This window comes from Epinephelus lanceolatus, chromosome 6 (assembly GCF_041903045.1).
Source record: "Epinephelus lanceolatus isolate andai-2023 chromosome 6, ASM4190304v1, whole genome shotgun sequence".
Classification (NCBI taxonomy): domain Eukaryota; kingdom Metazoa; phylum Chordata; class Actinopteri; order Perciformes; family Serranidae; genus Epinephelus; species Epinephelus lanceolatus.
The window spans coordinates 21,593,220-21,620,145 of NC_135739.1; the positions used below are offsets into that span (position 1 = coordinate 21,593,220).

Consider the following 26,926-nt stretch of genomic DNA (forward strand, 5'->3'; position numbering starts at 1 on the left):
GACAGACTTGGAGGGTTTCTTTACAGCGCTGTTTCAAATCACACTTGAATGAGTCCTTGAAATGCCAGTTATGAAAAGGGGGTTTGATGTTTTCTTCATGCGGGAGAAGTTGCCATGGTGGCAGTTTTTTTTTACTGTGTGGCAAGTTAAAAAAAAAAAACAGGTACACAGAGAGCTGCTTATACCCAATTTATGCCTGTCACATCTCCGTTTGTGCTTCATGCAATGCCTTATCTTTGTTGATTTGTCCATCATAATTTTCCTTGACATATCATTTTGAATTTCTTTTGACTGATGCATCTGCTATTTTAACACTTTGTAGTTTTTTAGTTGTTTTCTGAAAACACACATATCACAGTCCTCATTTCCAGACATCTTTTATAACTGACAAATGCAGCTTTCAGGCTTATCTCACCCAGCTCTGCAGGCATGTTTGTAACAAAGACATGTTTCCATTATTTTGTCTACCCTCCATGTTTTTAAAAAACACATTCAACTTAAGATGAAAAAACAGTGAGGCAGAGCTTATACAAACCTTTTGGGCTACTTGGTTGACCCAGTGGGAGGTACAGTTGCTGAGATCAGGGCCCTTTGGGTGCCAGGCCCCAGTGGAAAGGACACATAAATAAGAGGCTGTGCCTAACAGGGAAAACAAAAACAGAATAGTCAAGTTCAATCAAGTCAAATCAAATTCATTTTCCCAGGAAGTCCTTTACAGGCTAACAAAGGACAAGGACACAGACAAAATAAGGAAGCTGCACACAAACAAGGAATTTACAAGCATGCAAATTCGTACATTTCCCCGAATATGAAGCCAGGGAATGTCTGCCTGTGTGTGCGCACAGAAATATCAGCCCTGAAGGATATTTTGTTTGTGTACTATGCTAGTCTGGTAAGACTGCTGTCAAAGGACAAATTAAACTGAAATTGTTGGATACAATAAACTCTAAACATGTAAAGTCACCAATTTTGTTTCTGCAGAATTATTTGCTGAAAATATTTTCGACAGCTCGCTCTTGTTTTTGCTACAAAGTGGCAACATTTTTTTCCCCGTCCTAATTATCCCTGTGTCTGATGAACTCTGAGCGCTAACACGATTTCACACACAATCAAATGAGGGATGCACGTCTCGGCGCAGGCTGCAGGAGAAACAGCTGAGCCTGCTCCTCTGCAACACAGCCGTTACAGATTGCTAAATCATGTTTCGACCTGGAATGACACAGCTAAAAAATCTGACACCGTTACAAACCGTCTTCGCTGATTTCTCTGCACACCTACGTCAGGGGATGCTCTTTATAGATAAAAGGTCGCATGCAAGATTATCAGACACATCTAACAAACTCTGGGATGTTCTCTTGAGACGCCTCAGGTCATATTGAAAGCAGCTAGCACATGGCCCCCGAGGTGAGAGGGAGCCCTGTTTACCTCGTGTTCCCTTGGGGCAAGGTCGCTCCACGAGCATGCCCCTCTGGGTCTGAGGCCACATTATGCTTCTGTTCTCGGTGGCAGGGCAGAAGCGCTCGGGTAAAGGGAAGGACTCGAGGGGCGGAGGGGAAGTAGTCTGTGGAATCACAGGAGGCGGCTTGGGCGCTCCCCTGCTGCCCTCCTTGAGCCCTGTTGTGGTGGTAGTGTTGGCCACACCCCAGTGCGCTGTGGTTGTTGTGGTGGTGGTTGTAGTTCTCTGAGGCTGAGGGGATGTGGTGACTTCTGACAGTGGCGGAGCTGTGAAGAGACAGAGAGTACGTAAGTGTTAAGGTTGAGCACTGTTATGTGATGGTGTGCAGCCCGGTGAGGAAAACATAATCGCCTCTATGATTTATGGAGTTTGATTCTCACAGGGACACTATATTATAAGTCTTTATGAAAACATGATGCAGCTCTGTGGATTAAAATATAGAAATACAAACCAAATGGTCATTTGACCTGCGGTTGTAGTGTGAGTTCAGCTAATTAGCGTGGCAACTCTGGGCGCCTAATGTAGACTGTACTGTATTTTCCTTAGAATACTCTGACAGGTGTTCAGACGCTGACCTTCTGGTGGGCAGATGCCCTCGTGTCCCACTAACCCTCTACAGTGTCCCCTGTAACTAACATTCCTAATGTTGTTCCCTAACATGTTCAACAATGTAATGCTTATACGTCCAAGTATCCTGTTGTTTAAATTGCTGCTAAGTGCTTTGTGCAACAAGCGTATTTGCATCCCCGTTGACTATGGCTTATCCAAGGCACTCAGTCTGCAGTGAACAAGACAATAATTACAGTAACATCCTCCTGCCTGGCAATCATTCTTGCCTGGGAGATTTTGTGGCATGGCTGATTAAATTTCACTAGAGTAACACAGAACCTGTATATGTAGCCATGGCACCTGAACATTCATTTTACAGTTGTTTCTTGCTACAACTCATACTCTGATAAAGCAGGTGTGCAGTAACTCATGCAATGCCCCGGGCAAAAACAATATGTTTCAGTCCCGGGAAAGGAGAAAATAGTGCACTCCTTACATTTAACATGAGCCACTAAGGAAAAACTATGAAGACATTTTTCATGTGATACACCAGAGGAGTGTGAGTTGCACTGTAATTACATTTCATAAAAGTGGAACATAAGGGAGTTTCATAGATGAAATGTTGATAAACACTAACTATTTGATATAAATCTGCTCCACATCTCCAAGTACAAAAAGAAAACATGACCCCCTCTGAAAAAAAAAGTATTTGTTGGTTGAATTTAAAAGGATAAGCTCTATCAAATCAAAAGAGCTCTGATTGGAATGCAACGTGCATACTGAATCTAATCGCATTTGAGTACTTTGATTTCCTCCATTAGGCTGCCTGTAGAGCATGCAGGGAATGTGAAGAGGTGCTGTTACACTGCTTGAGCTGAGCACAGTCGCTAGTACAACCGGTAGTGAAAACATCGAAGAGACAGAACGACAGAGAGGCAAAGAGAGGAGGGAGTCAGAGGCAGGACAGGGGGAACAGAGAGAGAAAGACAGAGCGGGGGATGGTGGAAAATAGAGGCACACACAGAGGACGATGACAGGAGGATTCAGAAACAATGGGGCCAAACTGGAGAAGCAGAAGACAGTTTCTGTCTTCCAGAGGATTGGAGAAGAGGCAGCCAGACCCCAGGCAGCAACACCTCCATATCTATTGCCTCCATTGGATAATGGTTCTGGCTGATAGCCCCCCCCCACCAAACACACACACATACACACACGCCCAACAAACACCACCACTACTACAACCATAGGCCCCACGGTGTGGATGAGAGGCTTCAGCACAGTCGAGCTGAAGGGAAATCGCCTTTGAGGCTGGCTGCTACCTGCGGCGAATTAGGCTCTATTGACCAGAGGAGATGACTCTGTGTGCTCCCGCCTGTTGGGGGCTTTAGAACTCCATACACACAAACACATATACACACACAAGCAGGTGACATGAAGGTGTACACAGCTGACTGGCTGTTTTGACACTGAGCTGAAGGCAGATTTGGCTGGCTGGCTTCACCTCAGCCTCCTCTTCCCTCGTCCCTCCCTCCCCTACCTGTATCCTTTTACTCAACACAGTGAAATTCTCGGCTGCACGGCCTGTCAGAGCGGTTGAGAGACAACCTGTGCTTAGTGTCCTTTCAGCACTAGCATTTAGCCGGCTGGGAGAAATTTCTGTCTCTATTCTGCACCAATACCCTTTTATTGCTATAACCCTTGTTTTTCATGACTCACTGAGAAGACTCACAGAGGTGAAAGCAATAGTCACCAAAAAGATGCGTTCTAAATTTCCGGTTAAGTTTACGGTCTGAGGAAAATGAGCATGTGTCTATGTAGTGTGTAAATAATTATCATTGTGTCTTCCTTAAACATCTGGGTCTGGGTTGCTTGGCAAACCTCCAGAAGATTCCTAAAGAACTGTGGGGCCCTCTATAGGTTTCTCATTTCCAACATATGAAAGATGATAAAGATAAGATCCCAGTCTGCGTGGATGGCGAGTTTAGAATGCAGACAGAAATAAAATGAAAATGAATCGCTGCTCGACAGCATGACTTAAGATAAAAGGCTCGCGACTACAGCCAATAAATCAAAGAGGCATCTGCTGTAATCCAAGCACATTCCTTCAGCGTGTCAACTAACAACTGTATCTTGTCTACACCCCTCACTCAGGAGGGCTTCTTGTCATGGCTCGCTGGGATGTTGAGCTCCATGCTCTAGTTACAACGTGTACAATTAAATCTCTTTGAAGTTTTTGATTTATTTTGTTGCTACCTGCTATCTGCGGTGAAACTGAGGGGGTAATTAACGCTAGGCTCGGTTAATACGAGGCTTGAACTAATACATTTGGCTTCCATTGGAGAGGGATTGCCCTGTGGAAAACTGGATGGGTTTTGGCTTACAGAGAGTGGTCTGGGGTGGGTTTGCTGAGCCAATGTCTGTGCTGCACGAGACAAAAAAGCTGTGTTGGCAATTGCTGAAAACTGTTTTTCTCAGCGAGCAGCGTCACAGAATACAGCCATACATTAAAGAGCTTCATTAGCAAGAAATATTGTGAAAAGGACACAAGTAAAAGGGCTAAAATAATCCTGTTGGGAGGTTTCATTTCATGTCTATGATGAAAACTAATCCTCTTTCCTGTGTGTGAAAAAGAGGCTAATGTGAATGTGGGCTATACTTCCAAGGGAGATTCGTGCATAAACAATGCAGCCTCTCTGACCACTGCTGCTCCTGTGTACATAGCGTGTCAGCCCGTAATCCTGCCAGCAACACAATAATCTCATTACCTTTATGCAATAGCTTGGTTTAATTTGATCCAATGAAAGCTGGAAGGAATTAACCCGTAGGTATTAAAATGGACACTACTCTCAGGCAGTCACTTCTTCACAGAGATGTCTAAGTGGATAAGTTTATAAGCAGCTACTGTAAGGGATGGGTATTGATCTGTTGGTAGTGCTGCTACAGTCTTTCCATACCTTTTTGTGATTCATAGCATGGACCAAATATTTCTGTTTTCCACTGTGGCAACGCAGGGCTGACACCACTGAATGCCTTCCGTGTGCAATATTCCTTTGATTATGACAAAAGAAGCAAATCCCATGTTAGGGCTATATAGCAAAACCAGGACAGGATCCTTGATTATTATGTCTCTGCTGCACTCAGCCCAAGGGGAACCTTCAATTAGCTGTCACAGAGTGTGAGCGCATGGAGTGATATGCTCCAAAGTACCGCCAATAGTCAGGACAGACTTATTCATAACCTCTTTGTGTGATTCGACGCCCACACATTGTTGCACTTGAATGTATCTCGGTGGTTCTGTTATTACCGCTGGGGTTATAGGTCTGGGATTGATGACAGACAAAGAGACAGGAATCCAGGAGAGGAAGAGGCGAGGGGAGCACGGCTTGTGTGAGTGTTGTCAGAGCATATGCATACACGTAAGCACTCTGGAACACACACACACACACACACAATACCCACGCTCACACACACGGAGCCCAGATGAGACTTTTACCAGGACTCAGTAGTCATGCCGGGGTGACAAATGAAAACCGACAGTGTGTGTGTCTTTTATATTATGCTTAATGGCTTCACTTTCAGTAGGCACCGCATGGTTGTTCATCAGGGTAATGTTTCATACACATTACCAGGTGCTGTTTATCTTGCGCGGGAGGGAAAAAAGGGGAAAGGGAACACACATTTAGCATTTGTTTCAGCTAATTTGCTGTGTAAAAAGTTAAAAGAATTATTAGATCTCGCTTGTCCCCTGTTCTGTCATGGAATAATCTCATAATGATGTGAAGCGACGCTGCTTAGGAGATTTACCTCTTTGTTCCCATTTTTGCAGAAGCCTTGCTCCGTGCTAAGGTAAAAGAATCGTGTCTTTTGTGCACTGAGAAAAGTAGCTCCTGGGTGGCAATCACCTCTTAATGGAAGAGGAATAGCAAAAGTTAACAAGTCAGTGGAACCTCAAACAATTCAAAGTCTGTTTCTGCCATCAGAAGGGGGCCACGCTCTGGGGACAAAGATAATCTAGTGGATGGAAAATAAATGAATAACCCATCAGCTTTCAAGTCATTCAGCGCAGAGCGTAGGTTAATTGAAATAAGATGTTGAACTGCGAAAAAAAAAAACAAAGTGTAAATTATTTCCTCTGCTAATGCCGCCGCTGAAATATCTCAGTTTCAAACACGCATTTCACTCAGTCCTCTCTGGATGCAGCCTCGCCTTTGAGTTCATATGGAAATGGAGCTGTTCTTGAGTTTGAAATAGTGTGATGATTTATAATACGTTTGTGATGCATTTTGATATCTACCAATAATAACAATAATACACAAAGGAAATTGGATTACACATCTTTCACTCTGCGCTGCATTTGTAGCTGTGGAGGGGAACATGGCGTATGATTGCTTGTGTATCAGCAGTAAATATGAAGAAAGCTGAGTGAAAATTCGTATAATTTCCCATGAGTCATGTCCTTGTGAGGGTGTGTACAGTATACGTCTATGTCTTAGGGAACAAAACCTAATAGCTGGATTATGTTATTTACTGCTGTCTCCAATATTTCTCTTTCCCACAATACAAACGCATTGATTCATATGGACAAAGGAAGGCAGGCAAGCAGAGTGCACTCCCACACACACACACACATACACAAGCACAGATACGCTTATAAACACATGTACACATTCATATACACCCTCACACACAGAATGACACCAAAGTACAGAGAACAGACACAGCAGCTGCCAGACTACAGCCTGCTTTTTTTCCTTCTCCTTGCAGCTTTCTCTGTACTGTACGTGCCTCAAATTTCAAGCATTAACTCTGAGTGTGCCAAGCAGACTGATATTTAATGCCGTGCACGCAGGAGGATGTCTGTTTCAGAGGTGTTCGGATAAACACACAGATACATAAGCATGCGGGCGCGCAAACACAGCTGTGTGATGCGAAAAAGCACGCACACTCCAATATACACAGATTAGAGAAACACACATAGACACAATAATCAGGCCCGTGTGAAATAAATCTCCTCAAAGGCGTGCGTCAGGGAGTGATGGGGGACCATTGTGATGTCTGAGTAATAATTCTTTTAATACGCCTTGTTTCACAGTCAGACTGTAATCAAACAAGAGACTGTGGATCCCCTTGGCTATAGGGCTCAGTGTAACCATAATCACCCCCCCCCCCCCCTCCTCTCTCTTTTATGTAAAACAACTCTTTGTGACATTCTAAATCATAACCCCGGGTTTGCTGTTGCCCACATACTTGTATGCTGTCAGTGAAGATCATTTTGCCGCACTGTGTACAGTAGTTTTACATCAGCGGGTAAGACATTCCAGGAGAAGCGGTAACTAGCAGCATGGGAGTATGAGATAACATGATCTCGAGGTGTGTTTTTTGGATAAGACGGGGGAAACGTTCTTCCTTGTCTGGCAGCAACTGGCCGCTGTGTCTTACGAGGTGCCGCAGAGATCGCGATCAGATTTCAGAGGGAACAGGTGACCTCGTGACCTCATGTGCTGAGTGGCCTTTACTGCCACCAGACACTGGGTGGTTAGGTATTATCCCACGATGTAATATCAGAGATGTTGTGAACAAGACTGTAAATCCCCATCGTGGGATTTCCCCCCTTTTTATCACCCCAGTTAAATTCACCCTGATATTGTAACCAGGAATGAGACCAGTGGGTCACGGCGTACATGGAATAACGTCACGGTGTGTCATAAAATGCTGGTTAAAAAGGCTACATGGGAGGAATAAAGAATGGAAGTAGGCATATAGAGAGATCCTGTCGTCCAGCGGTGAAGAAGAACACCTTCAGCTGGAAATACTCTCCTCAACAGTGCCCTAACATCCAAGAAGTAACTCCCAGCTTACACAGTTCAGAACATTATCAGTAAGCTGGACAAGACTCTGGGATTTAGGAAGACCTTTAAGTGATATAAGGGACTTTTTGAATTAGCCTGTCACTGCAGGATTTGAGGTTGGAGGTCACTTGAGGGGATTACTGCACATATTCTGGGCTGGATTGTTGTGTATAGTGGGGTGTTTGATTTGGTCTGGTCCTGGCTAGCCTGGGCTTGTGTGGTCAGTCGACATGAGTGTGATTCTGCCAACAGTCAACAGGAGTTTAGATCAACAGGGGAAAAACGTGAGTGGGAAGTTGCTATTAACAACAACTTTCACTTAAATAGTTTACATCAGTAGCAGGATCTGGATCAATCATAAATAAGTGGAAATCATTTTTCAATGGAACTTGAAACAGTTATAAACAGTGGATAGATCTTTCTGAATGACAAGACTGGGTATGTGATCCCTGATCTGCATGTGCGTGATGGCCGTCTTTGTCCTGTTGCTGTGTGTGTACGCTTTCCCAGAAGGCACAGCTAAGGATTTACTCAAATCCTGTCATTTAGTGTGCGCTGCTCTCGCTGGGCATGATTTGAACAGTCTTTAGGCCGACTGCAGGAGAGAAGCCAAACAGACGCATATACTGTATGTTTAGACACGCACGCACTCAAATGCAAATATCCAGATTTAAGGCAGCGTTCGTGGATGATCATGGAAGAGGAGGACCATGAAAAACAGTGGGAGTCCAAAGGCGAATAAAGAGTGCACAAAAAATAATAAAAAAAGACAAGAGAGACGGACAGAGGCAGCAATAGAGAGATAATGAAAGAGAGAGACAATAAGATGGAAGCAGACAGAGAAAGAAACAACAAGAATATGACAGGACAGAAAAACAAAAAGGGTGATTTTCCACATCAATACAGTCTCCTCTCACACCGCTGTGTCCACTTGGGTAGCTGACAGGGGGCTGGGGAGAGGGAGTGGGGGGGGGGGGGGTTGTTGTCAAGGCACACAAACAAATTGGCCGTTTTTAACACATCCTGATCCTTGCTCCTGCACCACCGGCGAGCGTAGGAGGGAGAAGTCTCCTGCCATTTTACCTGAGCACCTCAGATGGCTGTGAAAGCTTGATGTTGACGTTTAAAGCATCCATACCTCTCCTTGTCTCGCTCCGCTTTCCCTGCTTTCTCTCTAAATGTTGCCATGCACAAGTTGACCTCTATGTAAGCACCGCAGAAGACAGGAATGAATCATAGTGGTGCTTATTAGTGAGCTGTATATTCATCAGACTATAAGAGGTAGGCTCTCTGGGGTGACTGCTAATGCATATGACTCACAAGCATCTGTAACAGCTGAGCATTTTTGCATTGCAAAGCACTTTTATAACACACAAACTACAGGGCATTGTTTTGACCACATGCAGAGTTTTGTAAGCTAATTGGCAAGTCGCGTCAGTGAGCCCTACCTTATAATTTCAAACAAATTGGGTCATTCTCTTTCTTGCAATCCCCACTCGCAAATGTATAATTTGAGGGTGCAGCAAAGATTGAAATTGTATGCAAATGTATTGACATTTCAACAATTAAAGAGGAGGTCTTGATTTGTGTGGGTGTTAACTGCAGCGCCGGGGGCTTTTATACGGAAGTGATTCAGAATCTAATTTTGCGACAAGGGATAAATAAAAGGTTTCTGAGGCTCACCTGTGTCCCATTGAGGCAGTGAATGGAGTCTGTTTGTGCACACTTCTGGTAAGAAATAGATTTTGATATGCTTACTCAGTGCTTTGAGGCCAAATATCAGAGCTTGGCATGAATAAACGGTCCATAGAACTGGGTGCATAATGGGTTTTCTCTGGGAATACCTCATTTAAATCAATTTAATCATCTCACTTACAAGACGCGACAAAGGAATATGTCTGTTTATGAGCTCCTATATGCAAGGAGGAAAACAGATGCAGGGCCATGGTTACATGAGTAGATTACAGCGCTGCTGGTTGAAGCCAAGAGTGGGACTTACTGACCCATTTAATGTCTACTTCCAGTGGAGCCGCATGTTGGATGTGACCCCATCCACTCCCCCATAATCCTACAAGAGATGATCTTGCCTCGACATGAGCGATGTTATTGGACTTGACAAGAACCCAACTGTCTGCCACACAGTGTCCCAACATCACTTTGATGTGATTGCATTCCATGACGGAGCGAATCATGTGACAGAGCTGTTTGTGCACTTGAGAAATTCAGGAATAGTGGAGCAGGACGTACAGTGGACAGGCTTTGAGATTCTCTTGAAGAGGAGGAATCTGTGGTTGAATTAAAAACCTGCAGATCCTTTTTTTTACTTTGACATAAAGTCAAACAATTAACACAGTTCTGGATCTGTATTGACAATTAGCCATGCTCTCTTGTACAAACAATGCTTTCTGCATGTGATGATTCGAGCAATGTTCTTTTCAACTCCTTTTCTCTTAAGCCAAGTGCTGCTCAAAACACATACCTTCAACTTTTAACAGTACAAAAGCCTTCTGAGAGCTTGTTTCAGTGCCCAGTGAAGCAGGCCCTGAAACGAGCATCGAGATATCACAGAGGGGGCATCCAGTGACAGCCAGAAAAAAGTGCCATCATTTATGTGTCAACATCAGCCATGTGGGAGGACAAGTTTATTGACATCTTGATGATCATCCTGGACCATTCTGCCTTGCACTCATCGACTGCAACTCAACATACATTAGTCAGCAGCAGGGCCAGGCTCACGTCTCATTTGTCAAGACGAGAGAACGGAGTCCTTGTTGACGTTAAAATAAAGATGTGTGAATACAGAAGCCCTGAGGAGCAAGTACAGTATGTCAGGCTGTGTGTGCTTCTAAACATAATCTACAGGAAAGGAAGTGGGCTCCTTTGGGTGCTTGGGAGGTCTGACTGTGTGAATAAACACTTGTAAAGTATATGTCTGTCTCACACACACACACACACACACGCACACGCGCTAACCAGAATGTCGTCCTATTTCAGGGTGGATCCTGTTAAAGCCTCTGATTTCTCCATAAGTAATCAGTGTCCATTCGGCAAATGAATAAATCAATTGAGCATGCAGCCTGTCGATACACAGCTTATTCCAAGAATCCATAACAGCTAAGCAGAGGATAGAGGCTGCTGTGGAGGCTGTTGCTTGACTACTTAATAATCAGTTTACCATATACATAAACACATGACAGCATGTAAAGACATGCGCCAATTGTTTGCTATTAGACAGGCGAAAAGGTGACATTATGAGCACTTTTACAGCAGCTGCCTGGAATCAGCTCATTTGAATTCTCACTGTGTCACGTTATGTTTTGGGCATGACTTAAAATAAGGAAACACTTTTTGATTGTAGCATATTTCTCAACTGCTCTAAATTTACTTGTGATATGCAAATATTTAATTTTAAAAATCCCTTAGTATCTGTCTTTTTGGCTGCGGAGGAACTTCAAACAAACAATAACAAAGAGGGAAACATTTTTTATCTCATTCCCAATGATTTTTGCAATATTCTCTACTCAGCTCCCCCTCTGCATATTAATTTCACTTCCCAACCTGGACTACTTTCTTTGTTACAGTAAAGCTCGCCTTGGTCTGGCTATAGACTGATGCTGTTCCACAGGCTGAACCCAATTTAGCAGCCCCAGCCCACGTCCTGTCAATACAAAAGTGAACGAGCAAACACATTAATAAATACTGAGCTCTCGGATAATCTGGGGAAAAGTTGCTTGACCTCTGTGGCTCATCACTGACTGCGTTGAGCATTACGTGGACTTAGGACTCTGGGTGTGGAGGGGATTAGGATGATTACTGTTATTATATTCTCAGGGTAAGGACTATTGCAGGCCTAGGCTAGCCTCCCCTCAGCTCTTGACAGCTAAATTAAAAACATACGCTGCCGATGTGACCCCGGATGATTGATCCTCCTCCCTTGTGTATGTCTTTCTCTCTTAGACAGAACCTAGAATCCTTACACTCTTCCTACAGAGTGTGGAGTACTTTTTTTTTTTTAATGGCCGATGGAGATTTGGAGTTTCAGCATCACTTGGGGAATGATCTAACCTTGCCCCAGGCCAGACTTTGCACCTGTCCGGGCATGTATGTTTCCAGAGGTGAAAGTATATCTCTCTCTCCCTGTCATAGTCTCTCTAAAAAAAGGGATATGCTAGCAGGGGTCCCTTGAGCGTTAGCACCGGGACTCAGGGAACGCCCGGATGGTAAACCTCGCCAAATCCCCTAGATACTGATCCCTTATGATATGGTAACTGGCTTCGAGGTGTTGTTTACCACAGAGCCCCACTCACTCCACCCCCCCAGAGATGCTTTCCTACACTCCAAAGCTTCCGTAACATATCTAGCACATATTAGATTCTAAATTAAAAATCAGTCAGCTGTGACACTTGATACATAGATGGGGAATACCAAAGGAATATCAAAGCGCACTTGACAGCAACTTAAATCCCGATTTCAGCAATGCAATTTAACAATACTGTCTGGGAAATAAATGATTGTGGTGGTGGTGTTGGGGGGGCTGGCTTACCATGTGCTGGATCAGGTGGGCCAAACTCCAGGTTGTATCTCAGGATGTAAAAATTATTCCAAACATAAAGCTGGTTATCTCGCGGATTGTAATCCACAGCTGCAATGTACTGGTACTGGTTGGGAAAGTGAATATCAACATATTCCCCACGGTTCTGTTTGGTATTGTAAATGTAATCGATCAGACTCTTGCTGACCTCGCTTTCATTGTCTTCATAGGTGGAGCGGACCACATAGAGTACTCCACAAACCATGAAGGCATTGGAGGCTGAGCGCTTATCATAGGCAGTGTCCCAGGTAGCCTCGAATCGTAGCGTGTAGGGGTTCAACTGGCTGATCACGATCATGCCGTTGTTCTGCTCGGTGGCGTAGATCACCCACAGCCCGTTCTCATCTACTGCCAGGTCAATGTCTGTTTTACCGCCCCACTTGTAGGGCGACGTGTCATGGTAGTTGGCGTTATTGATGATCGCCTCACCACTTTTAATTCGAGTTCGCAGGTCAAACTTGACAATGTTGCGGGTACGCTCCTTGTTGAAAAACACTGCCCCGTCGTAGACCACAAATCCAGTCCCATCCACCCGGTGGGGCAGCTTGTAGGTGATGGTTTGTCTGGCGTTTTGGAAGTCATCCAGGGAGGAATACTCAATGAGAGTGTCTGTCCTGTAAGGAGTCCAAGGCATGAAGTAGATTTTGTCGCCAGCTTGCAGTGGGTCTTTGCACCAGGCGCCGGCTTGTTGCTCCGCTTCAAATAGAAAGGAAGGATCACCGACAGCTTTCAGAGTCCCAGGACAAAGAAAAACTAGTAATGGGAGAAGAGTAGAACGAGAAACAGACACAGGTTACCATGTGAAAAGTAAAACCTTACAACACTATATGTAACATCCGTATAATCTCTAATGTCTTCATTTTGTTTTACAGGTTGTCCACGAGGAGTGGGGACAGACACACATTAAAGAGTGGCCAAAACACAACTAACAGCTATAGCCAATATTCACAAGCAGTATAAGGATTTTGGTTTTGTGCATAGAAAGAAAAAAAGGATTAGGAAAGTTATTAAGCATAACGTTTAAATATATAAAGTAGTCTGTAACGAAAGGAAGCTTGGCCTCACAGACATTTACTGTTGGGAATAGAACACAAATGAGGGGAAATAGAGCATAAACAAAACTTAACAAAACAATTGGTCCTGTAAACAAAACAAAATGCAGCCAACTAAAGTCACTTGGCAACAGACGGGAGAGGTTATGAGAGAGCAGGAGTCAGCGGAGTCTGCAAAATGTTTTTGTGTACTTAGACATGTCTCAGTTACACCGCCTACTCTACGGTATATACCTGAGAGGCTTGTCATTACGAAGTGGTGCAAATGTCACAACCATTAAAATTAAAAAAAAAACAAAAAAACAAACAAAAAAAAAACAACGTTCAGTAAGGGTCTCTTGAGGTGTTTTGGTTGGTGCTCTGAGGCGAAGGAGGCATAAGAATCAACAGAGAAAAGAGCAGCAAGTGGTCAGGTGAGAATAATGGGGAGAAGAGTGAGAAGGGCGGGGGCTCGAAGAGAAAAGGGACAGTAGAAAGCAACAGCTTGAAAAAAGGGCCAAGAAACACTGTTACCATGGCATGCTATGGAAAAGGGTTTGGAAGCCAGGCAATATGAGATTCTGCTGAGTAGCAAAAGCACCCAGGGAGAATGAAGAGAGGAAGCCCCTATGGACTGCAGCCAATATGCCCCCATTTACATCTTTTGGCTGCTCGTGTGCCGTCTTTTTTTTTATGGCCAGCCTCACTTCCCTTGTTGCACTACACAGGCCGTTAACATTACAGTTGGGGGGATTCTGAAGATAACGTCTGCAATGGGTTTGTAGGGGCCACCATGGGAAAATAGGTAGTTTACAACCAGATGCCACAAAACAAGGAGCTAGGGTTTGGATCGTGTCTGTTATTTACCTTTTTGCTCCACTTCTATTTTAAGCGTTGGAAGAGAGAATGAAAGGGGTGCAAGGGGAAAAAAAGAGATTAATATGAATTAACGGTCATTGCTATGATTACATATGCAGAAACACATTATGAGACATGGACAAAAACGGGTAGACCTATTCAGAGAAAGCAGGAAAGTTGTAAGAAAGGTGACACACAGCCATCAAGGTCCTGTCTTAGAAAAGGGGTTAGATTAGAACATCGAAAATGATCAATCGTCACAGTGGTGGATGGATTTTAGATTTGGATTGCCAACTGACTGCAAGTATGCACCATTGCAAACGGCATAACGTCTGACATTAACATATAAAGTCTTTGATATTGGTTTGACACATGGGCAAACATCAAACAAAGAAAGAGACTGATCTCGTTTGAATGAAAATTGTTTAAATAATTACATTATTTGAAACATTTTCAGTGACTTAAAGCCACCGTGCGGATACTACGGTAAAATTTTATTTATTGCATCATTTTATTGATTCATTTTAATTGCAGTTTCACTTGTTTTATACTTCATGTGACTGCTACAGTGGTCTGTTTAAATCCACCCACCACTATAAACCAAACAGAAATCCAATTTTGTAATAAAAAGAAAAAAGAAAGTTTAATATTATTAGTAGTAGTTTGTTCTTTGAAATACATGTAGATTTGAATACAACTGCTATTATATTTTACCATTTTGGACAATATAACACCTTATAAATACCTACAAAACTCTCTATCTAACACTAATCATACAACCCCGATTCCAAAAAAGTCAGGAATTGAAACAGAATGCAATAATCTGCAAATCCTTTCCGAAATAAATTCAACTGAATACACTAAAAAGACAAGATATTTAATATTCAAACTGATAAATATTATGGTTTTTAGTAAATATACGCTCATTCTGAATTTGCAACACGTTCCAAAAAGTTGCCACAGAGGCATGTTTACCATGGCTTTACATCGTCTTTTCTATCAAAAACACTCAGTAAGTGTTTGGGAACTGATGACACTAATTGTTGTATTGAAAGTGAAATATCATTCTCAAGTGTGCTCCCCAAAATCTTCCAGATTTAAAGACTGTCAGTGTAAAATGAAAATGGGCCAGTTGCCATTTCTTTATACAGGAAGGGTATTAAAGACTAAGGTTTCTGCAAGTATTTAATACATTTCAAGTGCAGTGTTCAATCCTTAATTCCCTACTTCGATTTTTGATGGATTGAAACTTTATGATTTCCTTATCGGTGTAGGTTTATTCAGCAAATACCAATATCTGATTGAAATTTCATGCAAACAGCAGCATTGAAAAAATGAGTAATAGACATAATTTTGCGTGTTAAATTCTCATCTCAAAAAGGATTTGCAAATCATTGCATTCTGTCTATATTTGTTTTTCACAGCCTCCAAACTTTTTTGGAATCTGGGTTGTACTTTGCCACTTTTACAATTATGAAGCCACATGTACATAGAAAAACAAACACTAGCTGTGGCCTTCTCAAGGAAGCAGGTAATCAGAATAAGTCACTGAAGCACAATACATTAATATAGCTTATGTGCACTCACTGTTGAAATGTGCATTTAATTCCACAGAACAACGCTGCACTTAATTTGTTACTTTGTGCTTTCTGATATAAGCCTGCTGTAAATTAGCTAACGTGCACATTCAAACAAGGCACCTGTGCTAAGAAGCATCACCAAGTCCATTCATCTGAGATGTTAATGGCTGCTTTATGGAACCATAATGAGACTTAAAAAGTTACAAAATAAAAAATAAAAAATTTCATTGCATGAAAATCACCAGCTTAGTTTTAGCTGCGACAAGAATGAAGAGTTCTAGAGACATATTTATAACAAATATAAAACTATTTTTCAGAAAAGACATTTTTCAGACACGTCTAAAGCCTGGGTCAGACTACAAGACTGTTCAACGTCTTTCCCAACTGGGACAGTTCAGATAAACAGTCCATCTGCTTGCTGTTCAACCAGCAGGTTGTTGACCAAATGTGAAGGGATAAAGACGGGCATCACAGAGAAGTTATTCTGTCATTCAATGACTCAACTTCTTACTGTGTGTCCAGAAAAGCTCAGGCAAAAATAACAAGATGAGATAATACCAATGTATTATGAGGTACTGACGCTACAGTGTGTATTTAAAGATATACTACGCAAGGTTTTCCTAAAAAACACAGCTCTGTCTCCAAGAAATTGAATTTATATACAACTAATTTGAAACAGCAAATGCATTTTGAGGAAAACGTAATAGGGAGCACTTTTTGTATTAACATAATGAGAAAATGTCGCTGATTAACATTTCTGGCAAGTCTCAAAAATGTTGATAATCAAGGTATCAGCAAAATGTTCACTGACAACACATTTCAGTTGTTTTCTGCAAAAATAAGCAGTCTTGCAATACACTATCCACTTGAAGTGACTACGGCATTAATTTTTAAAATTCCTTTTTGATTAAAATTTAACTGAAATCCTGACCTTTCTGCAACCTCAACCTAAGTTGTTGCCTAAACTTCAGACAGGAGTCTGGAAGCGAACCTGAAGTTCTAGTGTCAAAGTCACTTCGGAGGCCCTTTGTACATGCACAATCCTCCTCAATCATCTCCTTTCAATCGTTGTCTATAAACATATTCCAGGCAGCGATTACATTGCTACAACGACGTCATCAAGAGAGCAGTTTAGCAACATACAAATGTAATTTCAAGCAGACAAGGTTGAAAAACCTATGCATAGATTCACACAGAAGTAATCCCTGTTAATCATCACTTATGACCCACAAGAAATGTGTGTCAGTGTATTTATCTGCAGAGACTCTGCTTGTATTTTCTTATTTATTTCTATTTTTGCTGTCTTCAGGGCGTTTCTGTGCACAGCACACAGGTGAGGTCAGGACTTTACAAAAAGGTGGCGACCAATTGCCAGACCGTAGGCAGCACACACATACAAGAAGAAGCTATAAAAATCATGGACAGAGAATAGAGAAACTTGAATGTAACGAACAAGAGTGAACCTGAGGTTGGCTTTCACTTTCACTAGCAATATTACTTACAAACAATAACTGAAAATTATTAAAAAGTATTTTATTAATGCAGATTGATTCAAGGACATTGCTTTTAAATATTATGTATTAGCAACTCTTTACTGATGCAGATGTTCATCTCCCAAGTACAGGCTGCCTGTGTCAGTTCTTTTGCCCTTGCTCTACACTTTTATTGGTTTTTGTCTTTCTCAGATTTCAGTCTCAGATGGTTTCACGAGACAAAGGCTCGACCACAGCGGGCCTGCGAGGATCAATGTTGAAATACTAAATGTACACATTTTGGGCCAGTTTGCGCCGTGGGATAATGTGAGCAATCATAAACTAGGTTCCCCTCAAGCTCCAATTAGTGCAGGTTCGTATTACAGTTTAAGTTTTATAATTGTCGAGTCTGACCTAGGCTTCAGTGGCACATAAAAAAAAAAAAACAAAACAAAAAAACAGAAACTACAGATTCACAAGGATCCGTAAATGAATGCACGCCCTTCTGCAGAAGAAATTCAATTGTGTTGCGGCTAACTACGAGATCAAACACGGAGGACAGGAAGCAATCAAATGAACAAAAAAAGTTGAGTTCTCAGAAGCTGCCTCGGCCACATGAAACAGAGGAGGCGAGAAGTGGACAGAGAGAGATGGTGTGAAGGAAACCTGGAAAGGAAAGGAGAACACATGACGAAAGACCTGATGGCGTTAGTAGAGATGTAAAAAATAGAAATAACAATCAGTGTGATCAGAAATCTGTCAGTGGATGAAGAGAGTGAGTCAGATAGCCGAGGAGGTTTCCTGCAGATTGCACAGGGGGAAGGGAAGAGAGTCAGTCACTTATAATAATATAGCAACATTAAAAACAAACAAACATGAGACACATGCCAACTCACACTAACCCCAGACACCCTAAACTTTCTCCACTAGACTTTAACAACTTTCTGCGGATCTCCTGCTTTCTATGACTTGTTGCTAATCAAATTATAATGAGTATTAACAATCACTATTAACAATAAGGTGTCCCGTCTTGATATGAATGGATGTCTGCCGTCAACTGCAGATTCAGCTAGTGACTTCAGTGTTTAATTTAAATTGAAGCATCATGTAAGCTACACTGAACAAACAAGGATAAAAACTGAACACAGAAACGAAAACACCAAAGGGGACCCAAATATTATGCTTTTACAGCTTAACTTTTCATAATCTAGCCATCACTGTCACATGGAGCTGGGGGTTTAGTGGCATTAGAATGTGATGAAAAATGAGAATATTAGCATTGAGGGCTGTTTATGCCCACTGGCAGCGACTCTACTGTTCTACAAGGGTAGAATAGGGATGGCAACTTTTTTCTTTCTTTCTCTCCAGCTTTTTTCTTTTATAAAATAGCTTGCACAGAGCAGTCTTCATAAAGAAACATCTCTGCTTTTATGTTGCCCGATTCAAGCAATTACCAGAGCCAATTCAGAGGGTGACTCAGTGCCAGGTGAAGGCAAAATTTACATCCTTGGCTGGAACATGAAGATAATGTTGCTAATGAGGGCAGTTCATGACACAAACCAAATTATGAAGCCAAGAGGATGAGAATGGTGGAAATGTAGGCAACTTGTTGAAAAGGCCACTTGCACAGAAGTGAAAAATCCAAAAAATTGCTTGTGTGATTATGCAAAGGCTCAGACAATAGGACGGATTAATTGCCACATTACATTCAGTCGTTTATAGAGACAGGAAACAACTGTTTATTATATTATGTTATTAAACTGCTGGTTATATTTCATGGCACAGATAGACTTTGAGGGGCAGCGGCTACTGGTCAAAATGAGGACACTGTCTGCAGTCCCGTCGTTGATCAGCTTAATGGGGATTTAATATGTTGTCTTGCAAAACAACTTCTCAAGTCTTGTATCCCGGCAAATCCAGGGGATCCTAAGCTCCTGGACCACTGCAATGTTTTTAATCACAAATCTTGGTATTTGGCATATGATCTATTCCATCTGAAAACTAGAAAACTGCGGCTATCCCATCTCAAAACTGTAGTAAGGCTTTGCTCTGGTGTGGAAAAGCTCAGTAAATCTTCCCCTATGATTGCCTTTCTCTGCGTTAGTCTGACTCTACAGAATGATCTTGGGTATATGGATTTTATTTTGGGGGGGAAGAGGAGACACAGGATTGGTTAGGGGGAGAAAACATGACACGAAACTTGCCTATAAATCACAATCTATCACAGTTTACAACAGGACTTGAGTGGGAAAGGCTGGACTGGGCTTGTGTGGACTGACTGATCAGACTGGGAGAACACTAATCACTTACCAGGGCAGTTGCGATAGGATACATTCTGTGTTCTTGGTCCTATTCTGGTTGGGCATGGACCTTGAAAAGCAAAAAGACGGGGCTACAGACATGCATGTTTGAAACTGCTTTGAGTTAAGTGAGGACCTGTTTGGAATTTTATGTTAGGTAGACTTTGCCAGGACTGAGAGTCCTTGGGAAGATTATTTTTCACCGCACTACACCGGCCTTGACTGTTTCCTTGGTGCAAGAAGGAGGCAAAAGACAATCATAACAGTGGGTGGACATGAGTGCACCTTGAGGCTAATCCTAGTATTAGGTTTGAGGTAACACAGCAAGACATAATCGATACTTCACTTAACTATGAGGCAAGTAAAAAAACAGAGAAGCAAAAAAACAAGCAGCTTGGTGTTTAAAAAGCTACAGGATTTGGCTTTGCTCAATAAGGTGGACTCAAATGCTCATTACAGCTTATTCCATTTTTAATTACAGGTCCTCAAAGCCTCCCAGAGGTTAACCTTTAAGTTGTAATGAGTTTCACCATCTAATGATGTTCACTAATGCACTCTGATTCTACACTGAGGGGAACAGCTGAGACAGGTACACTGGTAATGAGCAATGTAGGAGAAAAGTGTTGAATGTAAAAAGTACCGTAGAATAAAGATGCATTATTTATATTTGGGCTAAACTTCGCCTTTCAAGTTGATTCGAGAGTGAAACACATCTCAAGACATCAGTGTGCAAAATACTCATTTGAATCCACAAGAGCTGCCAAATACTATCTTCCCATCACTCCCACTCTAATTATTTCAGTTCCACCTGATTAGTGATTCTGGCAATTCATCTAAATCTTTGTCATTAATCAGTTTGTAAAGGTTACATGGGGGAATTTCCTTCACAAATTGCAAATGAACATGGCAGCTTAAAGGACAAAGGGGAATTTTAATTCAAAGGGCAATCTAAAGATTGTTTGGGAGCAATGAATATTTTAGCATCTAAGGAGCAGGCAAAATGTTAACACTATCTCTTTAGATGAAATATTACGTTGTTGACTTACGAGTGGAGCCATTCTGTTCTGTTACATAATGAAACATCTGTTAACATATTGCAACACCTGTTGTATGGATGTATATTAAGCCATCAAGGTGAGCTGTGTTTTGCGCCTGATAGACTTCTCCGTGCAAGACTTGAGTAATGAAACACCCGCTTGCCATCGCGGAGAGTCAGCATGACTTCCTCCACCCTCCCTCTATTCTGCTACCTCATAACCAGGCTCGTCGATCGGCTGGAAACACAGCGAGCACATCAATAATAAAGGCAGTACAGAAAGAGGACCAAAGGGCTTTACAGGTCATATTTCATGAAAAGTTCATGGTGTGACACAGATGGAAGAAGAGACAGAGGAAAATGGTGCTGGAAGGTGTTGCAGACAAAGACTGTCTGGACAAGGCAGTGGGAAGAAATGGGACAGGATACAGTATGATACAGACGAGAGAGAGAAGAGACACAGAGAGAGGGCAGAGAAGAAGAGGATGAGAGTGTCGGGGAAAAGGGAGGAGGGACAGTTTTCGATTCATGACAGAAGGGTCAAACTTACTGTAGGGCACACACTCATACTGGACCTCCAGGTACTTATAGGTCCCTGGGCAGGGGTCAGGGAAGACATCTGAACCCGTTATCACAATGCACTGGGTCCGATTGTTGCATCTGAGAAGGGGGCAAAAAGAAAAGAAACAAATTTAGCAACAATAACTCGAGTGCCTTTTGAGGCAAATCAAAGAATCGCACAAATGTTAAAACACTGCATTCATGTGGAGCACAGAAATGTAAAAACACGTTTTCTTAACTCGTGCTCAGGCTGCGAAATATTCTAATTCCCCAACAAAGGAGCACCTACATTACTGTGCGGGAGTGTTAGCAATAAAGTCAGGGCCAACTTCACTGCTTTTCACTCAGCACTCGCCCATTTGTTCTTCTCCGCTATATGTTTCGTGTAAAAGAGTTCCTTTGTGTGCCGTGCTATTTTGTGTGTCTTTAACAAGAGCTTGGATAATCTGTCTGAATGTGTTTAGGCCAATTAAAGAATCCAAAAAGGCTCTGCGACAATTTTTTTCCCCCTCCCCTTGGCATAATACAGTATTACCTGTCTAGTCAATAAAAGGACGACGGTGTATTACATTCCCCATTTTCTGAATAAATCCTCCGTCTCTGCTTGTTGTGATCAAATCAAATCCAAGTGTGTGTGTGTGTGTGTGTGTGTGTGTGTGTCTTTTGGGTCAGTGGTCAGTGGGTAAGTAGTGGTTAGAAAATGAATGTAAGTCTATGTAATTTACCCAAAAGTGACCTTAGTAAATGTGTGTATGTGTTGTTGAACATATCAGCACTCTCTTAAACTTAGAGCTCTGTGAATAAAATAAAATGTGCAATTAAATCAAATGAACACGAACAACACAAATCAATGCAACACATCCTGGTGGATACAGATAAAGACTTATTCACACTGGACTACAATTGCACGGTGGCCTCATGCGATTTTGGAATTTGACCCCCCGCATCTGTGTTTGGTGGGGCGCATTTGCACGGGACAAACAAAGTCTGTGTTCCTCTCAAATGTCCCGATTTATCGATTTGAGCGTGCTCGTTCTCTGAGTGGATCGACATGCTGAGTGGCTAGATTAGACTCTTGAATTTGCACCCAAAATGCCACCAAAGGTCTCATTAATGTTTTCCACTACAGCCTCCGTGATTTCTCGACCCGGAAGAGCAGAAAATACCAAAATACTAATTAAGGCATCCAATCAAAAAAAAAAGAAAATTATCAGAATCAGCTCAGTGTTTAGCAAAATGTGTGTTATGGTTTTTTTTTTTAAAACATCAAGAACAGAGATAGCCTATATATATAATTATTATAACTGGCATGGAGGAGCTGTCATATATGTATACATTTTGTTTTTCATTTCACCAACCATGCGAAGCAGTGTCAAAAGTTAATTTCGGGCTCTGCCTTTAACATCTGGAGAGCAGACATTCTAATTGGGCCTGTGGTGTGCTGTGAAGCCCGGGGAATTGCGGGTGACCGCCCTTTCCCTGTACTGAAATCATGATAATGACATCTATACCCCCAGCAAGCCATCTTTGCTACCAAGGGGACTTAAAATTCTATTGGCAATGTGAGGAGCCAGATCAATAACTCTGTTCTGCTGATTTAGCAGGGACCAGAGGTAATATTTGTTTCTTCTTATCATAGACCAGTGAGCCCATTTACAGCAGATCATTGGAAAATGTATTACTGGTTGCACTGTATTGTGCTTTGGGTTTTGCCTTTGTTTTGGGCCGCTGAGGTAATCACCGCTCTGTGTCCAAATGTTATTAATATAATATTAGGTAGTGCGCTGGAACAGTGGAGAGTTGCTTACTGTTGGGATGTATAGCATTGAACAAACGCACGGGGGGCTGGAAATTGTTTAGGTTCTAGATTGAAAGCAACCACATTTTAGCCGCATACCATGAATGCATGCAGTGTGATACGTTTTACAGCACAAAACATTATTCAGCAACTTAAACAAACGGCTCCTGTGTTCAAATAAAAAAAACACTAAATCACAATAACAACAGGGAACAGAATTAGCCATTACTTTTTTTTTAAAGCACAAAAGCAATTCACCTCCCTCCTCCTCCTGTGCTATTTCTCCCAAACAGCACACATGCCAATTAAAATAGTTCTCACATTTTTTCCAAATACATTTAATAGAAAACACTTTTAATTTCACCACAAAAAAGTTGCTTTTGGCAATGTTAAAACAGTGCATTATAATTTAGTGCTTTAATGACACATATTTGTGTCTGTATCTGCGCGTGTGCATGTGTGTTTAGCAAAGGTCTCAAGGGGCATTTCTCTTTATTAATGACCTTCACATGTGATAACAGATGAGAATATCAGCATATTATATTTGTTTTTATGGAAATGAATTACTGTTTTGGAATTAAAACATGCACCTCATGCTGGGCATATAATACGCTGCTTGTTTTTGCGGGTAATATTTCATGACTCTGCAGCACTTTCCATATATTATATGGTCACTTTGATGATTCTGTCCCTTTGCTCATGCATAAGCATATCATGCAGGAGCAATATAAATTACAGTGCTTTATCTAACAGATTCCGATGAGACCGGGAAATGACTGCCTGGTTTATATTAGGCATATGAAACAGAATGATATCAAAAATAAAATTCATGACACTAATGAGACATAGGCCTGCCATCGTTTCTCAGGCAAATGTATTAAACAACAGGACATAAGCACTGGGGAAAAAACACCTCATATTTCTTTTGAAACAATGTTGACATAAGTGTTGATAGCTCTTTCTGATATATTGCCCTAATTTTAGAGCTGTGGAGGAGAGGCGCCCTGATCTATGCGATTGTGTGACTCTGATTTCTCTCATCTGTGAAACCTTGGGCATCTCCTGAGGCCAATTGAAAAAGCCCTAATGACTTCTTCCATGCATAGTCCTAGCCCTCAATTTGAGGCAGAGCATGTAATTGAAATTCCTCCCATAAAAAGTTCAGCATTTGGGCCTGCCAGGGCACAGGTCTCAAAGTGCACACTAATTAAATACATGTAAAATATGATATCTCTGACTATCTTTTGATAGTCTGAGGCGATATAGTAATTAATCATGTACATAATGAATATTAAGTCAAAGGAATCATTTCTCCACTTTCCTCCAGAGTGAAACATTCTATTTCTATAAATACCTTGACTTCTCAACAAGATTTTACTGAAGCAAAAGTGGAGAAAGGACTCATTTATTTTATCCTGTAATGCAAGAAAAAGAATAATTAGCTGGTTGAAAAAGGAGCTCAAGTACTTCACTTTAAAATTGTTGGAAGCTATATTTTATAAGGAGCAACATCACCCAGTTGTTTGCTAATATTCTCTATATGAAAAAATATACAGTGCCTTATTTATTTATTTCTTTATTTATTTATTTATCTATCATTGAGAAATTGGTGAAAGTATTTCTAATATATCTATAACAATGGGTTGTCTAGTTTAAAAAACAAAAATAAGTACCTTACAGAGCTACACACCCTGAATATGACTCAATATGTGGTTTAAAATTGGCTAAAATTCTAAAGCTGTATCCACCTATCATTACTTTATGGTATATTTATTTTAAATTAAACAATAGTAAGAATTTTCAGTGTCAAAAATAGTCCTAACGTCATTTTTTTAATGAGGTAAGACTAAAATTAGGGCAGAATGGAGCCGCTCTCTGCTGTGATTGCCTCCATTTCCCCGACCGGCCTGTTAATCACACTGAAGTATTCCAAATGTAATCCCATCACATCTCTGACCTTTTGGGAGAGGCAGACATCAGTACAATTAGAGTGTCACTAAAAATGCTGCTTGGATTTGATGCAAATCTCCTTTAAAAATGAGCACTCCCTGCTGACAGCGGGGAAGGGGTGTGATAAGATGCCAACAAGGTGTAACTGATAGCACTCCTGATACCATGTATCCACATGCAATTTAACCTTTTCCACTGCCATCATAAAGCATGTCAGAGGAATAATTGGACATGAAGATAATGTGCTAAATGAATAATAAATTGCCTTAAGCATAAAAAATTCTACACACTCTATTTCCAGTAACAAAAGTAGTAAAAGGCGTTGCGTAGTTCTAAAGCCCAGGTAAACCATACAGACTGTAACCTAGATCTGTTTATCACTGATCCATCTCCAAATACAGATACAACAGCATTTTAATCAATGCTGCTGTGCACGATCGATCAGTGTACTGTAAGCCTGCAACTCGGCTTTCCTTGGGTGTACTACTCTAACCTCTGTAAATCTAAGCTTAACCCCACTACTTCAACAAAATGCACAAATGTGCTGTATTTAGAACGGCTTGGCGATATGTCTTAAAAATTATATCGCGATATTTTAGGCTATACCTCGATACACAATACATATCTTGATATTTTTTAGGTCATTAATGCTAGGACAGGGAGACAAAATAGGACAATAGAACAATATTTCTGACTACATACCCTCTCTGATGCGACAAAACTGTAGGATGACTTTTGGTTTTTTTGGTCAGAAAATATAAACACAATGAGATTTTTGATTAATAATCACCAGTAATGTGGCTGTGACGAATAAGAGGGTTAAGGCAAATGTTAAAACAAATAGAAAAGTCTGGTAATTTGACACATTTACATCACTTTGTTATAATGAAGCCCTTAAAACGAGGAAAAAACACCATTTATAGCATATCACGATACTACAATATCCAAAATCTAAGACGATATATAGTTTCATATTTCGGTAATGATATAATACCTTCATATTGCCCAGCCCTAGTATTTAGTGAGGCAGATGTGCTGGCTGATATTAACTTATCACAAATATATGGATATCAGCAGGTATGTCAGCCAATAGGTACCATAGAAATTGCAGTACAGAGACAGATATGTTTGAGGTAAATGCGGGAACAGTGTTGCCATTATATAGTTTGCTCACTAGAGAACATAGACACGTATTTTTTTTTTAACTGTAAAATCCTCTCAATTGGCCAATCATCTGACTACTGAATTTTCAAACTCTCAAATACCAATAGGTGGATGGGCATGAGTTCTTGAGTACTTAATTTGGATGTCAGTATTGTTCAATATTTAAAGTAATTCCTTTTTGCTTCACTAAAGAAAAAATAAATAAATATGAACATAAATTGATCCTATTATTTATTTTAAGTTTACATTTTTTGGATGGAAAGCAGTGATGTAATTGGTATCTATGAATGTCTGCACAGATCCCTTTAGCAAAAATGATAAATGTATAATTTTTGACAAAATAAACTTAATGAATGTGCAAGCTATGTAATGTTAAACTTGTGTGTCATAGCTAATCTCTACAGTCTGTGCAGCGCAGAAAGGAAGGCTGACCCTAACCTCTACCCATGCTTTTATTCATTTGTTCATTTTGGACCCAGTTCTTACATTTGATTTTTTTGCTCTAGCATGGAAATGACTTAAAATGCCCTTCCATAACATCAATATTGGTTTTGGCCTCAAAAATAACGTTATTGGTTGGGCTAAAAATCATTTATTGGGCCAAAGGCTCGGTCTACCAAGCGAAGGGTTGGTTGGTACTTTACAGCTTTGATCTCATACATCAGTATTCTAACAAAAAATCATCTTGAAATAGTCTTGTCTTCATACCTTCAAAAGCACTGCATTTACAT

At 41.2% G+C, this 26,926-nt stretch overlaps 1 protein-coding gene across 31 annotated transcripts in view; it reads right to left on the minus strand.

The window, feature by feature from the left end:
* The window catches only part of adgrl2a (adhesion G protein-coupled receptor L2a), a 235,410-nt gene that overhangs the window by 24,659 nt on the left and 183,825 nt on the right, over nt 1–26,926 (minus strand). For 30 of the 31 annotated variants that reach the window (XM_078168809.1, XM_078168811.1, XM_078168814.1 and 27 more), the window contains exons 4-7: nt 21,273–21,382; nt 12,398–13,198; nt 1,426–1,722; nt 536–639 (exon numbers count right to left, since the gene is read on the minus strand). In XM_078168809.1, coding sequence (XP_078024935.1) covers nt 536–639; nt 1,426–1,722; nt 12,398–13,198; nt 21,273–21,382 — 1,312 coding nt within the window. Of the gene's footprint in view, nt 1–535; nt 640–1,425; nt 1,723–12,397; nt 13,199–14,343; nt 14,444–21,272; nt 21,383–26,926 lie in introns of those variants that run through there. The other variant, XM_078168816.1, reaches the window with a different exon arrangement.